The following is a 20,919-nucleotide window of genomic DNA, read 5'->3' as shown; positions in this document are numbered from 1 at the left end:
GATATAGAAAATATAAGAACAGTTTTTATTAAACTGACATGTTTTTTAGTTTTAAAGGGTTAATGCCCACAAATATAATTAGCATTTATTTGATAGATATACAGTATATAAAAAAATATGTTAAATAATAAAGATATGAAAAATACATAAATTTAGAAGAAAATATGAGAGCAGTTTTTAGTAACCTGACATTTGTTTGGGGTCATGCTGGCATTTAAAGCGTTAAGAATCACACAAATATTATTAAAGTTAAATCATAGAAAATATAAAAATACTTGGATACAAAACCTATATTGCAGCAGTTTTAGGAATCTGGTATTTAAAATAAGGGATTTAAATCACATAAATATATTTAGTATTGGATATACATATCTAAAAATTGAATAAAATATTAAATAACAAAGACAAATATAGAATACATATACTGTTTTTTTCAAAATTCCACAGATATTGTTAGTATTTGATGCGTGTGTATATATATATATATATATATATATATTTTTTTTTTTTTTTTTATTTTATTTTTTTTTTTATTTTTTTTTTTATTTTTTTTTTCTAAATATTTAAGATTTAAATCACTAAAATAAAAATAAAAAGATAAATGTAAAACTACATTGTTATAGAATATTTTGCAGTAGTTTTGAGTAATGTGCCATTTTTCATTATGCTGCCATTTAAAGGCTTGGACTCCAAAAGCGGTCTGATTACCTGTGATTCCTCATGAGGTTTGCCCAGAGGCACAATGTCATGTTGTCGTCTTTTATCACAGCCTGCATGTTGCCCGTCTCCGTGTCGATATTGGAACTGGCCCCCTTCGCCCAACCAGGGGACACAAACATCAACGTCAGCAACCGATCATTCCAAACAAACAACATCCCAAACATTGTACACAATCATGAGGCTGCAGACACAGCAGTTTAGAAACTACAGAACTGTTTCCTTACTTCCACCATCCATCTTCTTCCGCTTATCCGAGGTTGGGTCGCGGGGGCAGCAGCCTAAGCAGAGAAGCCCAGACTTTCCTCTCCCCAGCCACTTGGTCCAGTTCCTCCCGGAGGATCCTGAGGCGTTCCCAGGTCAGCCGGGAGACATAGTCTTCCCAACGTGTCCTGGGTCTTCCCCGTGGCCTCCTACCGGTCGGACGTGCCCTAAGCAACTCCCTAGGGAGGCGTTCGGGTGGCATCAGGTCCACCTCATCTGGCTCCTGTCCATGTGGAGGAGCAGCGGCTTTACTTTGAGCTCCTCCCGGATGACAGAGCTTCTCACTCAATCTCTAAGGGAGAGACCAGTGATCTTGTCCTTTCGGTCATGACCCAAAGGTGAGGATGGGAACACAGATCGATCGGTAAATTGAGAGCTTTGCCTTCCGGCTCAGCTCCTTATTCACCACAAGGGATCGATACAGCGTCCGCATTACTGAAGACCCCGCACCCTTCCCTCACTCGTGAACAAGACTCCCATGTACTTGAACTCCTCCATTTGGGCCAGAGTCTCCTCCCCAACCCGGGGATGGCACTCCACCCTTTTCCGGGCGAGAACCATGGACTCGGATTTGGAGGTGCTGATTCTCATCCCGTTTGTTTCACCGATCCAGTTAGAACTGAAGATTCTGGCCGGATGAAGCCATCAGGACCACATCATCTGCAAAAAGCAGAGACCTAATCCTGCAGCCACCAAACCGGATCCCTTCAACGCCCTGACTGCGCCTAGGAATTTGGTCCATAAAAGTTATGGACAGAGTCCAACCCTCACTGGAAACGTGTCCGACTTACTGCCGGCGATGCGGACTAAGCTCTGACACTGATCCTACAGGGAGCGGACCGCCACAATCAGACAGTCCCATACCCCATACTCTCTGATCACTCCCCACAGGACTTTAAGCGCAGACAGTCAGGACCCGTTCCCCCCACCCGAAGGTGGAGGTAAGCTACCCTCTCGTCCACTGGGTTGAACTCCAACGTGCAGGCTTTGAGTCGGGGGACAACAGGATTTTCAACCCCAGCCCGTTGCCTTTCAAGAGTGGAAGAGAGTCCAGCCCCTCTCGAGAGAACTGGTTCCAGAGCCCTTGCTGGGAGTCGAAGTGAGTCCGACTATATCGGATGTATTAAATTCATGAGGTGGTCTGGGCCTCTCTGTGTCTGTCCCCTGAACGCCTCCCGAGGGGGGTCCGACCAGTATGAGCCTAAAGGGAAGACCCAGGACACGTTGGGAAGACTATGTCTCCCAGCTGGCCTGGGAACACATTCAATCAATCAATGTTTATTTATATAGCCCTAAATCACAAGTGTCTCAAAGGGCTGCACAAGCCACAACCACATCCTTTGTTCAGATCCCATATAAGGGCAAGGAAAAACTCACAACCCAGTGGGACATCAATGAGAATGACTATGTGAAATCTTAGAGAGGACCGCAAATGTGGGTGATCCCCCCCCCCCCTCTAGGAGAGACTGGATGCAATGGACGTCAAGTGGATCTAACATAATAGTGAGAGAGTCCAGTCCATAGTGGATCTAACATAATATCAATCAATCAATGTTTACTTATATAGCCCTAAATCACTAGTGTCTCAAATAGTGTGAGTCTAGTCCATAGTGGATCTAACATAATAGTGTGAGAGTCCAGTCCATAGTGGATCTAACATAATAGTGAGATTCTAGTCCATAGTGGATCTAACATAATAGTGTGATAGTCCAGTCCATAGTGGATCTAACATAATAGTGAGAGTCCAGTCCATAGTGGATCTAACATGATAGTGTGAGAGTCGTCCATAGTGGATCTAACATAATAGTGTGAGAGTCCAGTCCATAGTGGATCTAACATGATAGTGAGATCCCAGTCCATAGTGGATCGAACATAATAGTGAGAGTCCGGTCCACAGTGGATCTAACATAGTAGTGAGAGTCCAGTCCATAGTGGATCTATAATAATAGTGAGAGTCCAGTCCATAGTGGATCCAACATAATAGTGAGAGTCCAGTCCATAGTGGATCTAACATGATAGTGTGAGAGTCCAGTCCATAGTGGATCTAACATAATAGTGTGAAAGTCCAGTCCATAGTGGATCTAACATGATAGTGAGATCCCAGTCCATAGTGGATCGAACATAATAGTGAGAGTCCGGTCCACAGTGGATCAAACATAATAGTGAGAGTCCAGTCCATAGTGGATCTATAATAATAGTGAGAGTCCAGTCCATAGTGGATCTAACATAATAGTGAGAGTCCAGTCCATAGTGGATCCAACATAATAATAGTGAAAGTCCAGTCCATAGTGGATATAACATAATAGTGAGAGTCCAGTCCATAGTGGATCTAACATAAATAGTGAAAGTCCAGTCCATAGTGGATTTAACATGATAGTGTGAGTCTAGTCCATAGTGGATCTAACATAATAGAGTGAGAGTCCAGTCCATAGTGGAGCTAACATAATAGTGAGAGTCCGGTCCATAGTGGATCTAACATAATAGTGAGAGTCCAGTCCATAGTGGATCTAACATAATAATAGTGAGAGTCCGGTCCATAGTGGATCTAACATAATAATGCGAGTCCAGTCCATAGTGGATCTAACATAATAGTGAGAGTCCAGTCCATAGTGGATCCAACATAATAGCGTGAGAGTCCAGTCCATAGTGGATCTAACATAATAGTGAAAGTCTAGTCCATAGTGGATCTAACATAATAGTGTGAGTCTAGTCCATAGTGGATCTAACATAATAGTGAGAGTCCAGTCCATAGTGGATCCAACATAATAGCGTGAGAGTCCAGTCCATAGTGGATCTAACATAATACTGAAAGTCTAGTCCATAGTGGATCTAACATAATAGTGTGAGTCTAGTCCATAGTGGATCTAACATAATAGTGTGAGAGTCCAGTCCATATTGGATCTAACATAATAGGTCCACCCCGGCTCTCGACTTTGGACAGCCATCACTTCATCCATGTCCCCCCCCCCCCCCCCCCAATAACTAAACATTAAAAACATGTTTAGTTATTGGTGAAAATTTTTAAATTGTACAATGCATTTCATTGTATTATTTTTTCATTGTATTATAATGTATAGATATGGGTAAAAGTCTGTATTATTATTATTATTCCTTTACATGAAGTACAGTATATTTCCAATGTTTTACTTGATTACCTCAAATAATGATCTCTTATGATTATTTTACATTTTTGTAACAATGTGCCTGCGATAAGGTGGCGACTTGTCCAGGGTGTACACTGCCTTCCGCCCGATTGTAACTGATATAGGCACCAGCGCCCTCCGCTACCCCAAAGGGAATAAGCGGTAGAAAATAGATGGATGGATGGGTAACAATGTGCATCAAAGCCCTGAAATAGTTAACTACAGTATTTAAAAAAAGAGTGCAAAGTAAACAGATAACAGCAAACCTATTTTGCAATAGCAACTATATTGTAGTGCTCTTTAAAATAAAGAAAGTGTGCTGAGGAAGTGCACCTTCAGGATCTCCGCGCTCACGTTGAGGATTTTGTTGTGGACTACATCCTGCAGATGGAGGAGAGCCTCCCTGTATGTCATCACTTCTTTGAGGCTGCCTGCTTTTCTCAGCAGCTCCTCCAGTTCCTCCATCAGCTGGGTGGAGAAGAAAGAATATTGTCTGAAAACCTCCCTGAATAAAGATAAATAATAATAATAATAGATTTTATTTTTAAAAAGCACTTCATATTGAGCAAACAACATCAAAGTGCTACAGTGTATTTAAAAAAATAAATAAAATAAAAATAATAATAATAAAAATATATTAACAAAAATAAATACAAACTACAACAGCCTAATAGCTGGAACTAGTATGCATACATCTCTAAAAGGCTTTTTTTAAAAGAAGGGTTTTTAAGCCTTTTTTTAATAGCATTCACAGTCTGTGGTGCCCTCAGGTGGTCAGGGAGTGCATTCCACAGACTGGGAGCGGCGGAGGTCCCAGTCTGTGGATGGAATATGGAGATAGGAGTGCATGCCAACAGACCTGCTGGGCCACGTTACATTTCTTCAGCACGGTGTTGAGGTCGCAGCTTGTCTCGTCTCTCCACAAGCTGATGAATGTGTTGACGTCCTGCTGCACCGTGGAGTCTGGTATCACGCTGCATTGCATGTATCGCTCCCACTGTGGACACACCGATCACATTATCAAGTGTCACGCTGCATTGCATGTATCGCTCCCAGTGTGGACACACTGGTCAAATTCTAAGTCATAAAGAATCGCTAGCAAAAGGCAGCTAACCAGGGAAGTCGGTCCATTCCACCAATACACGCTTGTTGAGTCATTCTTTTAGTTTTTTTCCTCCACATTGAATGATGGCCACTTTTCTCCCCCACTTCCCATGGGACTTGGCTGGGTGAGTTTTGGACATTTTGGACATTCCGGGTCTTGCAAGGCTAGCGGCGGGACTTGTGGGATTCGAACACGGTTGTGATTTTTGAACATTTTAGGGACTTTTGCCGACTTTTCTCACTTTTCTCCCCCACTTCCCGTAGGACTTGGTTGGGTGCGTTTTGGACATTTCGGGTTTCCCAGGACTTGCTAGGCTGGCGGCGGGACTTGTAGGACTCGAACCCGGGTGTGATTTTTGAACATTTTGGGGCTTTTGCCGACTTTTCTTACTTTTCTACCCGTTTTCCTTTGTGACTTTGCTGGGTGCGTTTTGAACATTTTGGGATTCCCGGGACTTGTGGGACTCGAACCCGGGTGTGATTTTTTTTTTTAACATTTTGGGGACCTTTGCCAACATTTCTCACTTTTCTCCCCCACTTCCCATGCGACTTTGCTGGGTGCGTTTTGGACATTTCTGGCATCCCGGGACTTGTGCGGCCGGCGGCGGGACTCGTGGGACTCGAACCTGGGTGTGACTTTTGAACATTTTGGGGACTTTTGCCGACTTTTCTCACTTTTCGCCCCGCCTTCCCGTGTGACTTTGCTGGGTGAGTTTTGGACATTTTGGGCATCCCGGGACTTGTGCGGCCGGCAGAAGGACTTGTGGGACTCAAACCCGGGTGTGATTTTTTTTTTTAACATTTTGGGGACTTTTGCCAACTTTTCTCACTTTTCTCCCCCACTTCCAGTGGGACTTGGCTGGGTGCATTTTAGACACTTTGGGCATCCCGGGACTTGCACGGCTGGCGGCAGGACTTGTGAGACTCGAACCCGGGTGTGATTTTTAAACATTTTGGGGACTTTTGCCGACTTTTCTCACTTTTCTACCCGCCTTCCCTTGGGACCTGGCTGGGTGCGTTTTGGACATTTCGGGCATCCTGGGACTTGCAAGGCTTGTGGGACTTGTGGGACTTGAACTCGGGTGTGATTTTTGAAAATTTTTGGGACTTTTGACGACTTTTTCTCACTTTTCGCCCAGCCTTCCCGTGGGACTTGGCTGGGTGCGTTTTGGACATTTTGGGCATCCGGGGACTTGTGCGGCCGGCGGTGGGACTCATGGGACTCGAACCTGGGTGTGATTTTTTAACATTTTGGGGACTTTTCTCACTTTTCTCCCCCACTTCCTGTGGAACTTGGCTAGGTGCGTTTTGGACATCTTGGGCATCCGGGGACTTGTGCGACCGGCGGCAGGACTCGTGGGACTCGAACCTGGGTGTGATTTTTGAACATTTTGGGGACTTTTGTCGACTTTTCTCACTTTTTGCCCCGCCTTCCCGTGCGACTTTGCTGGGTAAGTTTTGGACATTTTGGGCATCCCGGGACTTGTGCGACCGGCAGCAGGACTTGTGGGACTCAAACACGGGTGTGATTTTTTTTTTTAACATTTTGGGGACTTTTGCTGACTTTTCTCACTTTTCTCCCCCACTTCATGTGGGACTTTGCTGAGTGCGTTTTAGACATTTCGGGCTTCCGAGGACTTGCTAGGCTGGCGGCGGGATTTGTGGGACTCGAACCCGGGTGTGATTTTTTGAACATTTTTGGGACTTTTGCCGACTTTTCTCACTTTTCTCCCCCACTTCCTGTGGGATTCGGCTTGATGAGTTTTGGATATTTTGGGCATCCCGGGACTTTCAAGGCTGGCAGCGAGACTTGTGGGACTCGAACCTGGGTGTGATTTTTGAACATTTGTGGGACTTTTGCCGACTTCTTTCATTTTTCTCCCCCACTTCCTGTAGGACTCTGTTGGCTGCGTTTTGGACATTTTGGGCATTCTGGGACTTTCAAGGCTGGCAGTGGGACTTGTGGGACTCGAACCTGGGTGTGATTTTTGAAAATTTTTGGGACTTTTGCTGACTTTTCTCACTTTTCTCACTTTTCTCCCCCACTTCCTGTGGGACTCGGCTTGGTGAGTTTTGGATATTTTGGGCATCCCGGGACTTTCAAGGCTGGCAGCGGGACTTGTGGGACTCGAACCTGGGTGTGATTTTTGAACATTTTTGGGACTTTTGCCGACTTCTTTCACTTTTCTCCCCGCCTTCCTGTGTTACTCGTCGGCTGGGTGTGTTTTGGTTTTGGCAGGGCTTATGGACAGGGCTGGTGGCTGGACTGGTGGCGGGACTTGTGGGACTCGAACCTGGGTGTGATTTTTGAATATTTTTGGGACTTTTGCCGACTTTTCTCACTTTTCTCCCCCACTTCCAGTGGGACTCTGTTGGGTGCGTTTTGGACATTTTGGGCATCCCGGGACTTTCAAGGCTGGCAGCAGGACTTGTGGGACTCGAACCCGGGTGGGATTTTTTAAACATTCTTGGGACTTTTGCAGAATTTTCTCACTTTTCTCCCCCATTTCCTGTGGGACTCTGTTGGGTGCGTTTTGGACATTTTGGGCATCCCGGGACTTTCAAGGCGGGCGGCGGGACTTGTGGGACTAGAACCTGGGTGGGATTTTTGAACATTTTGGGGACTTTTGCCGACTTTTCTCCCCGCATTCCTGTGGGACTCGGCTGGGTGAGTTTTGGACATTTTGGGCATCCCGGGACTTTCAAGGCTGGCAGCGAGACTTGTGGGAATCGAACCTGTGTGTGATTTTTGAACATTTGTGGGACTTTTGCCGACTTCTTTCACTTTTCTCCCCCACTTCCTGTAGGACTCTGTTGGCTGCGTTGTGGACATTTTGGGCATTCTGGGACTTTCAAGGCTGGCAGTGGGACTTGTGGGACTCGAACCTGGGTGAGATCTTTGAATATTTTTGGGACTTTTGCCGACTTTTCTCACTTTTCTCCCCCACTTCCTGTGGGACTCTGTTGGGTGCGTTTTGGACATTTTGGGCATCCCGGGACTTTCAAGGCTGGCAGCAGGACTTGTGGGACTCGAACCCGGGTGGGATTTTTAAACATTTTTGGGACTTTTGACGAATTTTCTCACTTTTCTCCCCGACTTCCCATCGGACTCTGTTGGCTGCGTTTTGGACATTTTGGGCATTCTGGGACTTTCAAGGCTGGCAGTGGGACTCGTGGGACTCGAACCTGGGTGTGACTTTTGAACATTTTGGGGACTTTTGCCGACTTTTCTCACTTTTCGCCCCGCCTTCCCGTGTGACTTTGCTGGGTGAGTTTTGGACATTTTGGGCATCCCGGGACTTGTGCGGCCGGCAGAAGGACTTGTGGGACTCAAACCCGGGTGTGATTTTTTTTTTTAACATTTTGGGGACTTTTGCCAACTTTTCTCACTTTTCTCCCCCACTTCCAGTGGGACTTGGCTGGGTGCATTTTAGACACTTTGGGCATCCCGGGACTTGCACGGCTGGCGGCAGGACTTGTGAGACTCGAACCCGGGTGTGATTTTTAAACATTTTGGGGACTTTTGCCGACTTTTCTCACTTTTCTACCCGCCTTCCCTTGGGACCTGGCTGGGTGCGTTTTGGACATTTCGGGCATCCTGGGACTTGCAAGGCTTGTGGGACTTGTGGGACTTGAACTCGGGTGTGATTTTTGAAAATTTTTGGGACTTTTGACGACTTTTTCTCACTTTTCGCCCAGCCTTCCCGTGGGACTTGGCTGGGTGCGTTTTGGACATTTTGGGCATCCGGGGACTTGTGCGGCCGGCGGTGGGACTCATGGGACTCGAACCTGGGTGTGATTTTTTAACATTTTGGGGACTTTTCTCACTTTTCTCCCCCACTTCCTGTGGAACTTGGCTAGGTGCGTTTTGGACATCTTGGGCATCCGGGGACTTGTGCGACCGGCGGCAGGACTCGTGGGACTCGAACCTGGGTGTGATTTTTGAACATTTTGGGGACTTTTGTCGACTTTTCTCACTTTTTGCCCCGCCTTCCCGTGCGACTTTGCTGGGTAAGTTTTGGACATTTTGGGCATCCCGGGACTTGTGCGACCGGCAGCAGGACTTGTGGGACTCAAACACGGGTGTGATTTTTTTTTTTAACATTTTGGGGACTTTTGCTGACTTTTCTCACTTTTCTCCCCCACTTCATGTGGGACTTTGCTGAGTGCGTTTTAGACATTTCGGGCTTCCGAGGACTTGCTAGGCTGGCGGCGGGATTTGTGGGACTCGAACCCGGGTGTGATTTTTTGAACATTTTTGGGACTTTTGCCGACTTTTCTCACTTTTCTCCCCCACTTCCTGTGGGATTCGGCTTGATGAGTTTTGGATATTTTGGGCATCCCGGGACTTTCAAGGCTGGCAGCGAGACTTGTGGGACTCGAACCTGGGTGTGATTTTTGAACATTTGTGGGACTTTTGCCGACTTCTTTCATTTTTCTCCCCCACTTCCTGTAGGACTCTGTTGGCTGCGTTTTGGACATTTTGGGCATTCTGGGACTTTCAAGGCTGGCAGTGGGACTTGTGGGACTCGAACCTGGGTGTGATTTTTGAAAATTTTTGGGACTTTTGCTGACTTTTCTCACTTTTCTCACTTTTCTCCCCCACTTCCTGTGGGACTCGGCTTGGTGAGTTTTGGATATTTTGGGCATCCCGGGACTTTCAAGGCTGGCAGCGGGACTTGTGGGACTCGAACCTGGGTGTGATTTTTGAACATTTTTGGGACTTTTGCCGACTTCTTTCACTTTTCTCCCCGCCTTCCTGTGTTACTCGTCGGCTGGGTGTGTTTTGGTTTTGGCAGGGCTTATGGACAGGGCTGGTGGCTGGACTGGTGGCGGGACTTGTGGGACTCGAACCTGGGTGTGATTTTTGAATATTTTTGGGACTTTTGCCGACTTTTCTCACTTTTCTCCCCCACTTCCAGTGGGACTCTGTTGGGTGCGTTTTGGACATTTTGGGCATCCCGGGACTTTCAAGGCTGGCAGCAGGACTTGTGGGACTCGAACCCGGGTGGGATTTTTTAAACATTCTTGGGACTTTTGCAGAATTTTCTCACTTTTCTCCCCCATTTCCTGTGGGACTCTGTTGGGTGCGTTTTGGACATTTTGGGCATCCCGGGACTTTCAAGGCGGGCGGCGGGACTTGTGGGACTAGAACCTGGGTGGGATTTTTGAACATTTTGGGGACTTTTGCCGACTTTTCTCCCCGCATTCCTGTGGGACTCGGCTGGGTGAGTTTTGGACATTTTGGGCATCCCGGGACTTTCAAGGCTGGCAGCGAGACTTGTGGGAATCGAACCTGTGTGTGATTTTTGAACATTTGTGGGACTTTTGCCGACTTCTTTCACTTTTCTCCCCCACTTCCTGTAGGACTCTGTTGGCTGCGTTGTGGACATTTTGGGCATTCTGGGACTTTCAAGGCTGGCAGTGGGACTTGTGGGACTCGAACCTGGGTGAGATCTTTGAATATTTTTGGGACTTTTGCCGACTTTTCTCACTTTTCTCCCCCACTTCCTGTGGGACTCTGTTGGGTGCGTTTTGGACATTTTGGGCATCCCGGGACTTTCAAGGCTGGCAGCAGGACTTGTGGGACTCGAACCCGGGTGGGATTTTTAAACATTTTTGGGACTTTTGACGAATTTTCTCACTTTTCTCCCCGACTTCCCATCGGACTCTGTTGGCTGCGTTTTGGACATTTTGGGCATCCCGGGACTTTCAAGGCTGGCAGTGGGACTTGTGGGATTTGAACCTGGGTGTGATTTTTGAAAATTTTTGGGACTTTTGCCAACTTTTCTCACTTTTCTCCCCCACTTCCCGTGGGACTCTGTTGGGTGCGTTTTGGACATTTTGGGCATCCCAGGACTTTCACGGCTGGCAGCGGGACTTGTGGGACTCAAACCTTTGTGTGATTTTTGAACATTTTTGGGACTTTTGCTGACTTTTCTCACTTTTCTCCCCCACTTCCTGTGGGACTCTGTTGGGTGCGTTTTGGACATTTTGGGCATCCCGGGACTTTCAAGGCTGGCAGTGGGACTTGTGGGATTTGAACCTGGGTGTGATTTTTGAACATTTTTGGGACTTTTGCTGACTTTTCTCACTTTTCTCCCCCACTTCCTGTGGGACTCTGTTGGGTGCGTTTTGGACATTTTGGACTTTCAAGGCGGGCAGCGGGACTTGTGGGACTAGAACCTGGGTGTGATTTTTTTTTTTTTTTTTACATTTTGGGGACTTTTGCCGACTTTTGTCTTTTTTCCCCCCCCAATTCGGCTGGGTGTGTTTTGGTTTTGGCAGGGCTGGTGGCTGGACTGGTGGCGGGACTTGTGGGACTCGAACCTGGGTGTGATTTTTGAACATTTTTGGGACTTTTGCTGACTTTTCTCACTTTTCTCCCCCACTTCCTGTGGGACTCTGTTGGCTGCGTTTTGGACATTTTGGGCATCCCGGGACTTTCAAGGCTGGCAGCGGGACTTGTGGGACTCGAACCTGGGTGAGATTTTTGAATATTTTTGGGACTTTTGCCGACTTTTCTCACTTTTCTCCCCCACTTCCCGTGGGACTCTGTTGGCTGCGTTTTGGACATTTTGGGCATCCCGGGACTTTCAAGGCTGGCGGCGGGACTCGTGGGACTCGAAGCCGGGTGTGATTTTTGAAAATTTTTGGGACTTTTGCTGACTTTTCTCACTTTTCTCACTTTTCTCCCCCACTTCCTGTGGGACTCGGCTTGGTGAGTTTTGGATATTTTGGGCATCCCGGGACTTTCAAGGCTGGCAGCGGGACTTGTGGGACTCGAACCTGGGTGTGATTTTTGAACATTTTTGGGACTTTTGCCGACTTCTTTCACTTTTCTCCCCGCCTTCCTGTGTTACTCGTCGGCTGGGTGTGTTTTGGTTTTGGCAGGGCTTATGGACAGGGCTGGTGGCTGGACTGGTGGCGGGACTTGTGGGACTCGAACCTGGGTGTGATTTTTGAATATTTTTGGGACTTTTGCCGACTTTTCTCACTTTTCTCCCCCACTTCCAGTGGGACTCTGTTGGGTGCGTTTTGGACATTTTGGGCATCCCGGGACTTTCAAGGCTGGCAGCAGGACTTGTGGGACTCGAACCCGGGTGGGATTTTTTAAACATTCTTGGGACTTTTGCAGAATTTTCTCACTTTTCTCCCCCATTTCCTGTGGGACTCTGTTGGGTGCGTTTTGGACATTTTGGGCATCCCGGGACTTTCAAGGCTGGCAGCGGGACTTGTGGGACTCGAACCTGGGTGTGATTTTTGAACATTTTTGGGACTTTTGCCGACTTCTTTCACTTTTCTCCCCGCCTTCCTGTGTTACTCGTCGGCTGGGTGTGTTTTGGTTTTGGCAGGGCTTATGGACAGGGCTGGTGGCTGGACTGGTGGCGGGACTTGTGGGACTCGAACCTGGGTGTGATTTTTGAATATTTTTGGGACTTTTGCCGACTTTTCTCACTTTTCTCCCCCACTTCCAGTGGGACTCTGTTGGGTGCGTTTTGGACATTTTGGGCATCCCGGGACTTTCAAGGCTGGCAGCAGGACTTGTGGGACTCGAACCCGGGTGGGATTTTTTAAACATTCTTGGGACTTTTGCAGAATTTTCTCACTTTTCTCCCCCATTTCCTGTGGGACTCTGTTGGGTGCGTTTTGGACATTTTGGGCATCCCGGGACTTTCAAGGCGGGCGGCGGGACTTGTGGGACTAGAACCTGGGTGGGATTTTTGAACATTTTGGGGACTTTTGCCGACTTTTCTCCCCGCCTTCCTGTGGGACTCGGCTGGGTGAGTTTTGGACATTTTGGGCATCCCGGACTTTCAAGGCTGGCAGCGAGACTTGTGGGAATCGAACCTGTGTGTGATTTTTGAACATTTGTGGGACTTTTGCCGACTTCTTTCACTTTTCTCCCCCACTTCCTGTAGGACTCTGTTGGCTGCGTTGTGGACATTTTGGGCATTCTGGGACTTTCAAGGCTGGCAGTGGGACTTGTGGGACTCGAACCTGGGTGAGATCTTTGAATATTTTTGGGACTTTTGCCGACTTTTCTCACTTTTCTCCCCCACTTCCTGTGGGACTCTGTTGGGTGCGTTTTGGACATTTTGGGCATCCCGGGACTTTCAAGGCTGGCAGCAGGACTTGTGGGACTCGAACCCGGGTGGGATTTTTAAACATTTTTGGGACTTTTGACGAATTTTCTCACTTTTCTCCCCGACTTCCCATCGGACTCTGTTGGCTGCGTTTTGGACATTTTGGGCATCCCGGGACTTTCAAGGCTGGCAGTGGGACTTGTGGGACTTGAACCTGGGTGTGATTTTTGAAAATTTTTGGGACTTTTGCCAACTTTTCTCACTTTTCTCCCCCACTTCCCGTGGGACTCTGTTGGGTACGTTTTGGACATTTTGGGCATCCCAGGACTTTCACGGCTGGCAGCGGGACTTGTGGGACTCAAACCTTTGTGTGATTTTTGAACATTTTTGGGACTTTTGCTGACTTTTCTCACTTTTCTCCCCCACTTCCTGTGGGACTCTGTTGGGTGCGTTTTGGACATTTTGGACTTTCAAGGCGGGCAGCGGGACTTGTGGGACTAGAACCTGGGTGTGATTTTTTTTTTTTTTTTTACATTTTGGGGACTTTTGCCGACTTTTGTCTTTTTTCCCCCCCCAATTCGGCTGGGTGTGTTTTGGTTTTGGCAGGGCTGGTGGCTGGACTGGTGGCGGGACTTGTGGGACTCGAACCTGGGTGTGATTTTTGAACATTTTTGGGACTTTTGCTGACTTTTCTCACTTTTCTCCCCCACTTCCTGTGGGACTCGGCTTGGTGAGTTTGGGACATTTTGGGCATCCCGGGACTTTCAAGGCTGGCAGCGGGACTTGTGGGACTCAAACCTGGGTGTGATTTTTGAACATTTTTGGGACTTTTGCCGACTTCTTTCACTTTTCTCCCCGCCTTCCTGTGGGACTCGTCGGCTGGGTGTGTTTTGGTTTTGGCAGGGCTGGTGGCTGGACTGGTGGCGGGACTTGTGGGACTCGAACCTGGGTGTGATTTTTGATTATTTTTGGGACTTTTGCCAACTTTTCTCACTTTTCTCCCCCACTTCCCGTGGGACTCTGTTGGGTGCGTTTTGGACATTTTGGGCATCCCGGGACTTTCAAGGCTGGCAGCAGGACTTGTGGGACTCGAACCCGGGTGGGATTTTTTTAAACATTCTTGGGACTTTTGCCGAATTTTCTCACTTTTCTCCCCCACTTTCTGTAGGACTCTGTTGGCTGCGTTTTGGACATTTTGGGCATCCCGGGACTTTCAAGGCTGGCAGTGGGACTTGTGGGACTTGAACCTGGGTGTGATTTTTGAATATTTTTGGGACTTTTGCCGACTTTTCTCACTTTTCTCCCCCACTTCCTGTGAGACTCTGTTGGGTGCGTTTTGGACATTTTGGGCATCCCGGGACTTTCAAGGCTGGCAGCGAGACTTGTGGGACTCGAACCTGGGTGTGATTTTTGAACATTTGTGGGACTTTTGCCGACTTCTTTCATTTTTCTCCCCCACTTCCTGTAGGACTCTGTTGGCTGCGTTTTGGACATTTTGGGCATTCTGGGACTTTCAAGGCTGGCAGTGGGACTTGTGGGACTCGAACCTGGGTGAGATTTTTGAATATTTTTGGGACTTTTGCCGACTTTTCTCACTTTTCTCCCCCACTTCCCGTGGGACTCTGTTGGCTGCGTTTTGGACATTTTGGGCATCCCGGGACTTTCAAGGCTGGCGGCGGGACTCGTGGGACTCGAAGCCGGGTGTGATTTTTGAAAATTTTTGGGACTTTTGCTGACTTTTCTCACTTTTCTCACTTTTCTCCCCCACTTCCTGTGGGACTCGGCTTGGTGAGTTTTGGATATTTTGGGCATCCCGGGACTTTCAAGGCTGGCAGCGGGACTTGTGGGACTCGAACCTGGGTGTGATTTTTGAACATTTTTGGGACTTTTGCCGACTTCTTTCACTTTTCTCCCCGCCTTCCTGTGTTACTCGTCGGCTGGGTGTGTTTTGGTTTTGGCAGGGCTTATGGACAGGGCTGGTGGCTGGACTGGTGGCGGGACTTGTGGGACTCGAACCTGGGTGTGATTTTTGAATATTTTTGGGACTTTTGCCGACTTTTCTCACTTTTCTCCCCCACTTCCAGTGGGACTCTGTTGGGTGCGTTTTGGACATTTTGGGCATCCCGGGACTTTCAAGGCTGGCAGCAGGACTTGTGGGACTCGAACCCGGGTGGGATTTTTTAAACATTCTTGGGACTTTTGCAGAATTTTCTCACTTTTCTCCCCCATTTCCTGTGGGACTCTGTTGGGTGCGTTTTGGACATTTTGGGCATCCCGGGACTTTCAAGGCGGGCGGCGGGACTTGTGGGACTAGAACCTGGGTGGGATTTTTGAACATTTAGGGGACTTTTGCCGACTTTTCTCCCCGCCTTCCTGTGGGACTCGGCTGGGTGAGTTTTGGACATTTTGGGCATCCCGGGACTTTCAAGGCTGGCAGCGAGACTTGTGGGAATCGAACCTGTGTGTGATTTTTGAACATTTGTGGGACTTTTGCCGACTTCTTTCACTTTTCTCCCCCACTTCCTGTAGGACTCTGTTGGCTGCGTTGTGGACATTTTGGGCATTCTGGGACTTTCAAGGCTGGCAGTGGGACTTGTGGGACTCGAACCTGGGTGAGATCTTTGAATATTTTTGGGACTTTTGCCGACTTTTCTCACTTTTCTCCCCCACTTCCTGTGGGACTCTGTTGGGTGCGTTTTGGACATTTTGGGCATCCCGGGACTTTCAAGGCTGGCAGCAGGACTTGTGGGACTCGAACCCGGGTGGGATTTTTAAACATTTTTGGGACTTTTGACGAATTTTCTCACTTTTCTCCCCGACTTCCCATCGGACTCTGTTGGCTGCGTTTTGGACATTTTGGGCATCCCGGGACTTTCAAGGCTGGCAGTGGGACTTGTGGGACTTGAACCTGGGTGTGATTTTTGAAAATTTTTGGGACTTTTGCCAACTTTTCTCACTTTTCTCCCCCACTTCCCGTGGGACTCTGTTGGGTGCGTTTTGGACATTTTGGGCATCCCAGGACTTTCACGGCTGGCAGCGGGACTTGTGGGACTCAAACCTTTGTGTGATTTTTGAATATTTTTGGGACTTTTGCTGACTTTTCTCACTTTTCTCCCCCACTTCCTGTGGGACTCTGTTGGGTGCGTTTTGGACATTTTGGACTTTCAAGGCGGGCAGCGGGACTTGTGGGACTAGAACCTGGGTGTGATTTTTTTTTTTTTTTTTACATTTTGGGGACTTCTGCCGATTTTTGTCTTTTTTTTCCCCCCAATTCCTTGGACAATTTAGGTATCCCGGGACTTTCAAGGCTGGCAGCGGGACTTGTGGGACTCGAACCTGGGTGGGATTTTTAAACATTTTTGGGACTTTTGCCGAATTTTCTCACTTTTCTCCCCCACTTCCCGTGGGACTCTGTTGGCTGCGTTTTGGGCATCCCTGGACTTTCAAGGCTGGCAGCAGGACTTGTGGGACTCGAACCCGGTTGTGATTTTTGAAAAATTTTGGGACTTTTGCCGACCTTTCTCCCCGCCTTCCTGTGGGACTCGGCTGGGTGCGTTTTGGACACTTTGGGAATCCCGGGACTTTCGAGGCTGGCAGCGGGACTTGTGGGACTCGAACCTGGGTGTGATTTTGGAACATTTGTGGGACTTTTGCCGACTTTTATCACTTTTCTCCCCGCCTTCCTGTGGGACTCGTCGGCTGGGTGCGTTTTGGTTTTGGCGGGGCTGGTGGCGGCGCTGGTGGCGGGGCTGGTGGCGGGACATGTGGGACTCGAACCCGGGTGGGATTTTTAAACATTTTTGGGACTTTTGCCGAATTTTCTCACTTTTCTCCCCCACTTCCCGTGGGACTCTGTTGGCTGCGTTTTGGGCATCCCTGGACTTTCAAGGCTGGCAGCAGGACTTGTGGGACTCGAACCCGGTTGTGATTTTTGAAAAATTTTGGGACTTTTGCCGACCTTTCTCCCCGCCTTCCTGTGGGACTCGGCTGGGTGCGTTTTGGACACTTTGGGAATCCCGGGACTTTCGAGGCTGGCAGCGGGACTTGTGGGACTCGAACCTGGGTGTGATTTTGGAACATTTGTGGGACTTTTGCCGACTTTTATCACTTTTCTCCCCGCCTTCCTGTGGGACTCGTCGGCTGGGTGCGTTTTGGTTTTGGCGGGGCTGGTGGCGGCGCTGGTGGCGGGGCTGGTGGCGGGACATGTGGGACTCGAACCCGGGTGGGATTTTTAAACATTTTTGGGACTTTTGCCGAATTTTCTCACTTTTCTCCCCCACTTCCCGTGGGACTCTGTTGGCTGCGTTTTGGGCATCCCTGGACTTTCAAGGCTGGCAGCAGGACTTGTGGGACTCGAACCCGGTTGTGATTTTTGAAAAATTTTGGGACTTTTGCCGACCTTTCTCCCCGCCTTCCTGTGGGACTCGGCTGGGTGCGTTTTGGACACTTTGGGAATCCCGGGACTTTCGAGGCTGGCAGCGGGACTTGTGGGACTCGAACCTGGGTGTGATTTTGGAACATTTGTGGGACTTTTGCCGACTTTTATCACTTTTCTCCCCGCCTTCCTGTGGGACTCGTCGGCTGGGTGCGTTTTGGTTTTGGCGGGGCTGGTGGCGGCGCTGGTGGCGGGGCTGGTGGCGGGACATGTGGGACTCGAACCCGGGTGGGATTTTTAAACATTTTTGGGACTTTTGCCGAATTTTCTCACTTTTCTCCCCCACATCCTGTAGGACTCTGTTGGCTGCGTTTTGGACATTTTGGGCATACCGGGACTTTCAAGGCTGGCAGTAGGACTTGTGGGACTCGAACCTGGGTGTGATTTCTGAATATTTTTGAGACTTTTGCCGAATTTTCTTACTTTTCTCCCCCACTTCCCGTGGGACTCTGTTGGGTACGTTTTGGACATTTTGGGCATCCCTGGACTTTCAAGGCGAGCAGCAGGACTTGTGGGACTAGAATCCCGTTGTGATTTTCGAAAATTTTTGGGACTTTTGCCGACTTTTCTCCCCGCCTTCCTGTGGGACTCGGCTTGGTGCTTTTTGGACATTTTGGGCATTTTGGGCATCCCGGGACTTTCAAGGCTGGCAGCAGGACTTGTGGAACTCGAACCCGGGTGGGATTTTTAAACATTTTTGGGACTTTTGCCGAATTTTCTCACTTTTCTCCCCCACTTCCTGTAAGACTTTGTTGGCTGCGTTTTGGGCATTCCGGGACTTTCAAGGCTGGCAGTGGGACTTGTGGGACTCGAACCTGGGTGTGATTTTTTTATATTTTTGGGACTTTTGCCGACTTTCCTCACTTTTCTCCCCCACTTCCTGTGGGACTCTGTTGGGTGCGTTTTGGACATTTTGGGCATCCCGGGACTTTCAAGGCGGGCGGCGGGACTTGTGGGACTCGAACCTGGGTGGGATTTTTGAACATTTTGGGGACTTTTGCCGACTTTTCTCCCCGCCTTCCTGTGGGACTCGGCTGGGTGCGTTTTGGACATTTTGGGCATCCTGGGACTTTCAAGGCTGGCAGTGGGACTTGTGGGACTCGAACCCGGGTGCGATTTTTGAACATTTTTGGGACTTTTGCCGACTTTTCTCCCCGCCTTCCTGTGGGACTCGGCTGGGTGAATTTTGGACATTTTGGGCATCCCGGGACTTTCAAAGCTGGCAGTGGGACTTGTGGGACTCGAACCTGTGTGTGATTTTTGAACAGTTATGGGACTTTTGCCGACTTTTCCCCCCGCCTTCCCGTGGGACTCGGCTGGGTGCGTTTTGGACATTTTGGGCATCCCGGGACTTTCAAGGCTGGCAGTGGGACTTGTGGGACTCGAACCTGGGTGTGATTTTTGAACATTTGTGGGTTTTTTTGCCGACTTTTCTCACTTTTCTCCCCCACTTCCTGTGGGACTCTGTTGGATGCGTTTTGGACATTTTGGGCATCCCGGGACTTTCAAGGCGGGCGGCGGGACTTGTGGGACTAGAACCTGGGTGGGATTTTTGAACATTTTGGGGACTTTTGCCGACTTTTCTCCCCGCCTTCCTGTGGGACTCTGTTGGGTGCGTTTTGGACATTTTGGGCATCCCGGGACTTTCAAGGCGGGCGGCGGGACTTGTGGGACTAGAACCTGGGTGTGATTTTTGAACATTTGTGGGGCTTTTGCCGACTTTTCTCACTTTTCTCCCAGCCTTCCCGTGGGACTTGTCTGGGTGTGTTTTGGACATTATGGACACCCTAGGACTTGAGCGGCCGGCGGCTGGACTTTCAGGACTCAAACCTAGGTAGGTATTTTGAAAATTTTTGGGACTTTTGTCGACTTTTCTCCCCCACTTCCCGTGGGACTTTGCTGGGTGCGTTTTGGACATCACTAATAACTTAAACAAGTTGAAAAACCTTTTCGGGTCTTAACATTTGGTGGTCAATTGTACGGAATATGAACTGTACTGTGCAATCTACTAATAAAAGTTTCAATCAATCAATCAATCAATCAATCAATCAATCAATCAATCAATCTATATTTTTCATTTGAGAATCACTATCAGAGCATAAAGATCTGGTATTGGCGGTTTGGATCTGTAGAGGGCAACACACCTTGGACAGCTCGGCCAGGTCATGTTTATATTTGGCGACAGCACTGTAAGTCTTCTCCAGTATGGAGCCGAGTTCTTCCAGCTCCCCATCTCTGCGTTCTAAATCCTATCAACAAAAAAGAGTAGGGGATTGTTGAAGCTGCACTTATTGACACTATACTGTCAGAATAATTGTATATAAGTTATCACACAATTTGTTTTCTATGAGTCCAGGTTGCTCTGCGTGAAGACCGTTTGCCCTGGTTACTCCTAATGCTCACAAAGCTGTCTTTGATCTTATCGAGTAAAAGGCGGAAAACTTGTAAATCTCCAAGCTGTGCGATGGGATGCGCCGTAGAGGTGTCGGTTTCTCAAATCTTGGACAGCCAAAGGAAGTGTTACGTGCGAGGGGTCGCAGCTTGCTGCAAGGTGTGTTCCCCCGGGATGCAGACGGACCACTCCGGACAGGACGTGCAGGTAGGAACATGATTTGTTCTTAGAAATCAAACAAGTACCAAAAACAGGGCCACCACTTAGCATAGGCTAGAAGACAAGGAATACGCACAAAACTGTAGCATGAAGCAAACAAAGAAGCTAGGTCGACTGACTGGCAAAGGCAGGCTCAAATAATGCCTCTGATCAGTGCTCATGAAGCAGGTGAGCGTCCCGAACACCAATCAGAGACAGGTGAAAACAATAAGCAACCGTGGAAAAACAAAACAAACTCAAGGGTGCACAAAAACAGGAACTCAGGGAAAACAACGAAACATGATCAGGTACACGGATCATAACGGGAAGGCCCTTATCAGGACCTTAAATCTACGAGGAGAGAGGGGGGCAAACTTGATGCTGCTCCAAGCACCTTTGTGTTTGAACTGTTTATGACCCAGTGCAGCCGCTGCATAATGAGCTCCGCCCCTCCCCTTAGAAGCAGCTGCAGCTATGTAATCAGGGATTCCATAGCTAAATGAGGAGGCGTGGAACTTGTACGAGGGTGCAGGTCCACACACTCTCCTCCTGTCTCTGTTTGATTCCTTGCTTCTTGTC

At 48.4% G+C, this 20,919-nt stretch overlaps 1 protein-coding gene across 1 annotated transcript in view; it reads right to left on the bottom strand.

Moving 5' to 3' along the window:
- Window positions 1-20,776, bottom strand: part of dnai7 (dynein axonemal intermediate chain 7) — a 41,337-nt gene extending 20,561 nt beyond the window's left edge. The window contains exons 1-5 of the mRNA XM_061914665.1: window positions 20,735-20,776; window positions 19,895-19,999; window positions 4,984-5,121; window positions 4,458-4,592; window positions 709-812 (exon numbers count right to left, since the gene is read on the bottom strand). Of these exons, the coding sequence (XP_061770649.1) occupies window positions 709-812; window positions 4,458-4,592; window positions 4,984-5,121; window positions 19,895-19,999; window positions 20,735-20,776 (524 nt within the window). The remainder of the gene's footprint in view (window positions 1-708; window positions 813-4,457; window positions 4,593-4,983; window positions 5,122-19,894; window positions 20,000-20,734) is intronic.
- Window positions 20,777-20,919: the final 143 nt, after the last annotated feature.

Source organism: Nerophis ophidion, linkage group LG10, assembly GCF_033978795.1.
Source record: "Nerophis ophidion isolate RoL-2023_Sa linkage group LG10, RoL_Noph_v1.0, whole genome shotgun sequence".
Lineage (NCBI taxonomy): Eukaryota > Metazoa > Chordata > Actinopteri > Syngnathiformes > Syngnathidae > Nerophis > Nerophis ophidion.
Note: the sequence above shows the minus strand (reverse complement) of the source record. Positions and strands in the feature narration are given on the sequence as shown.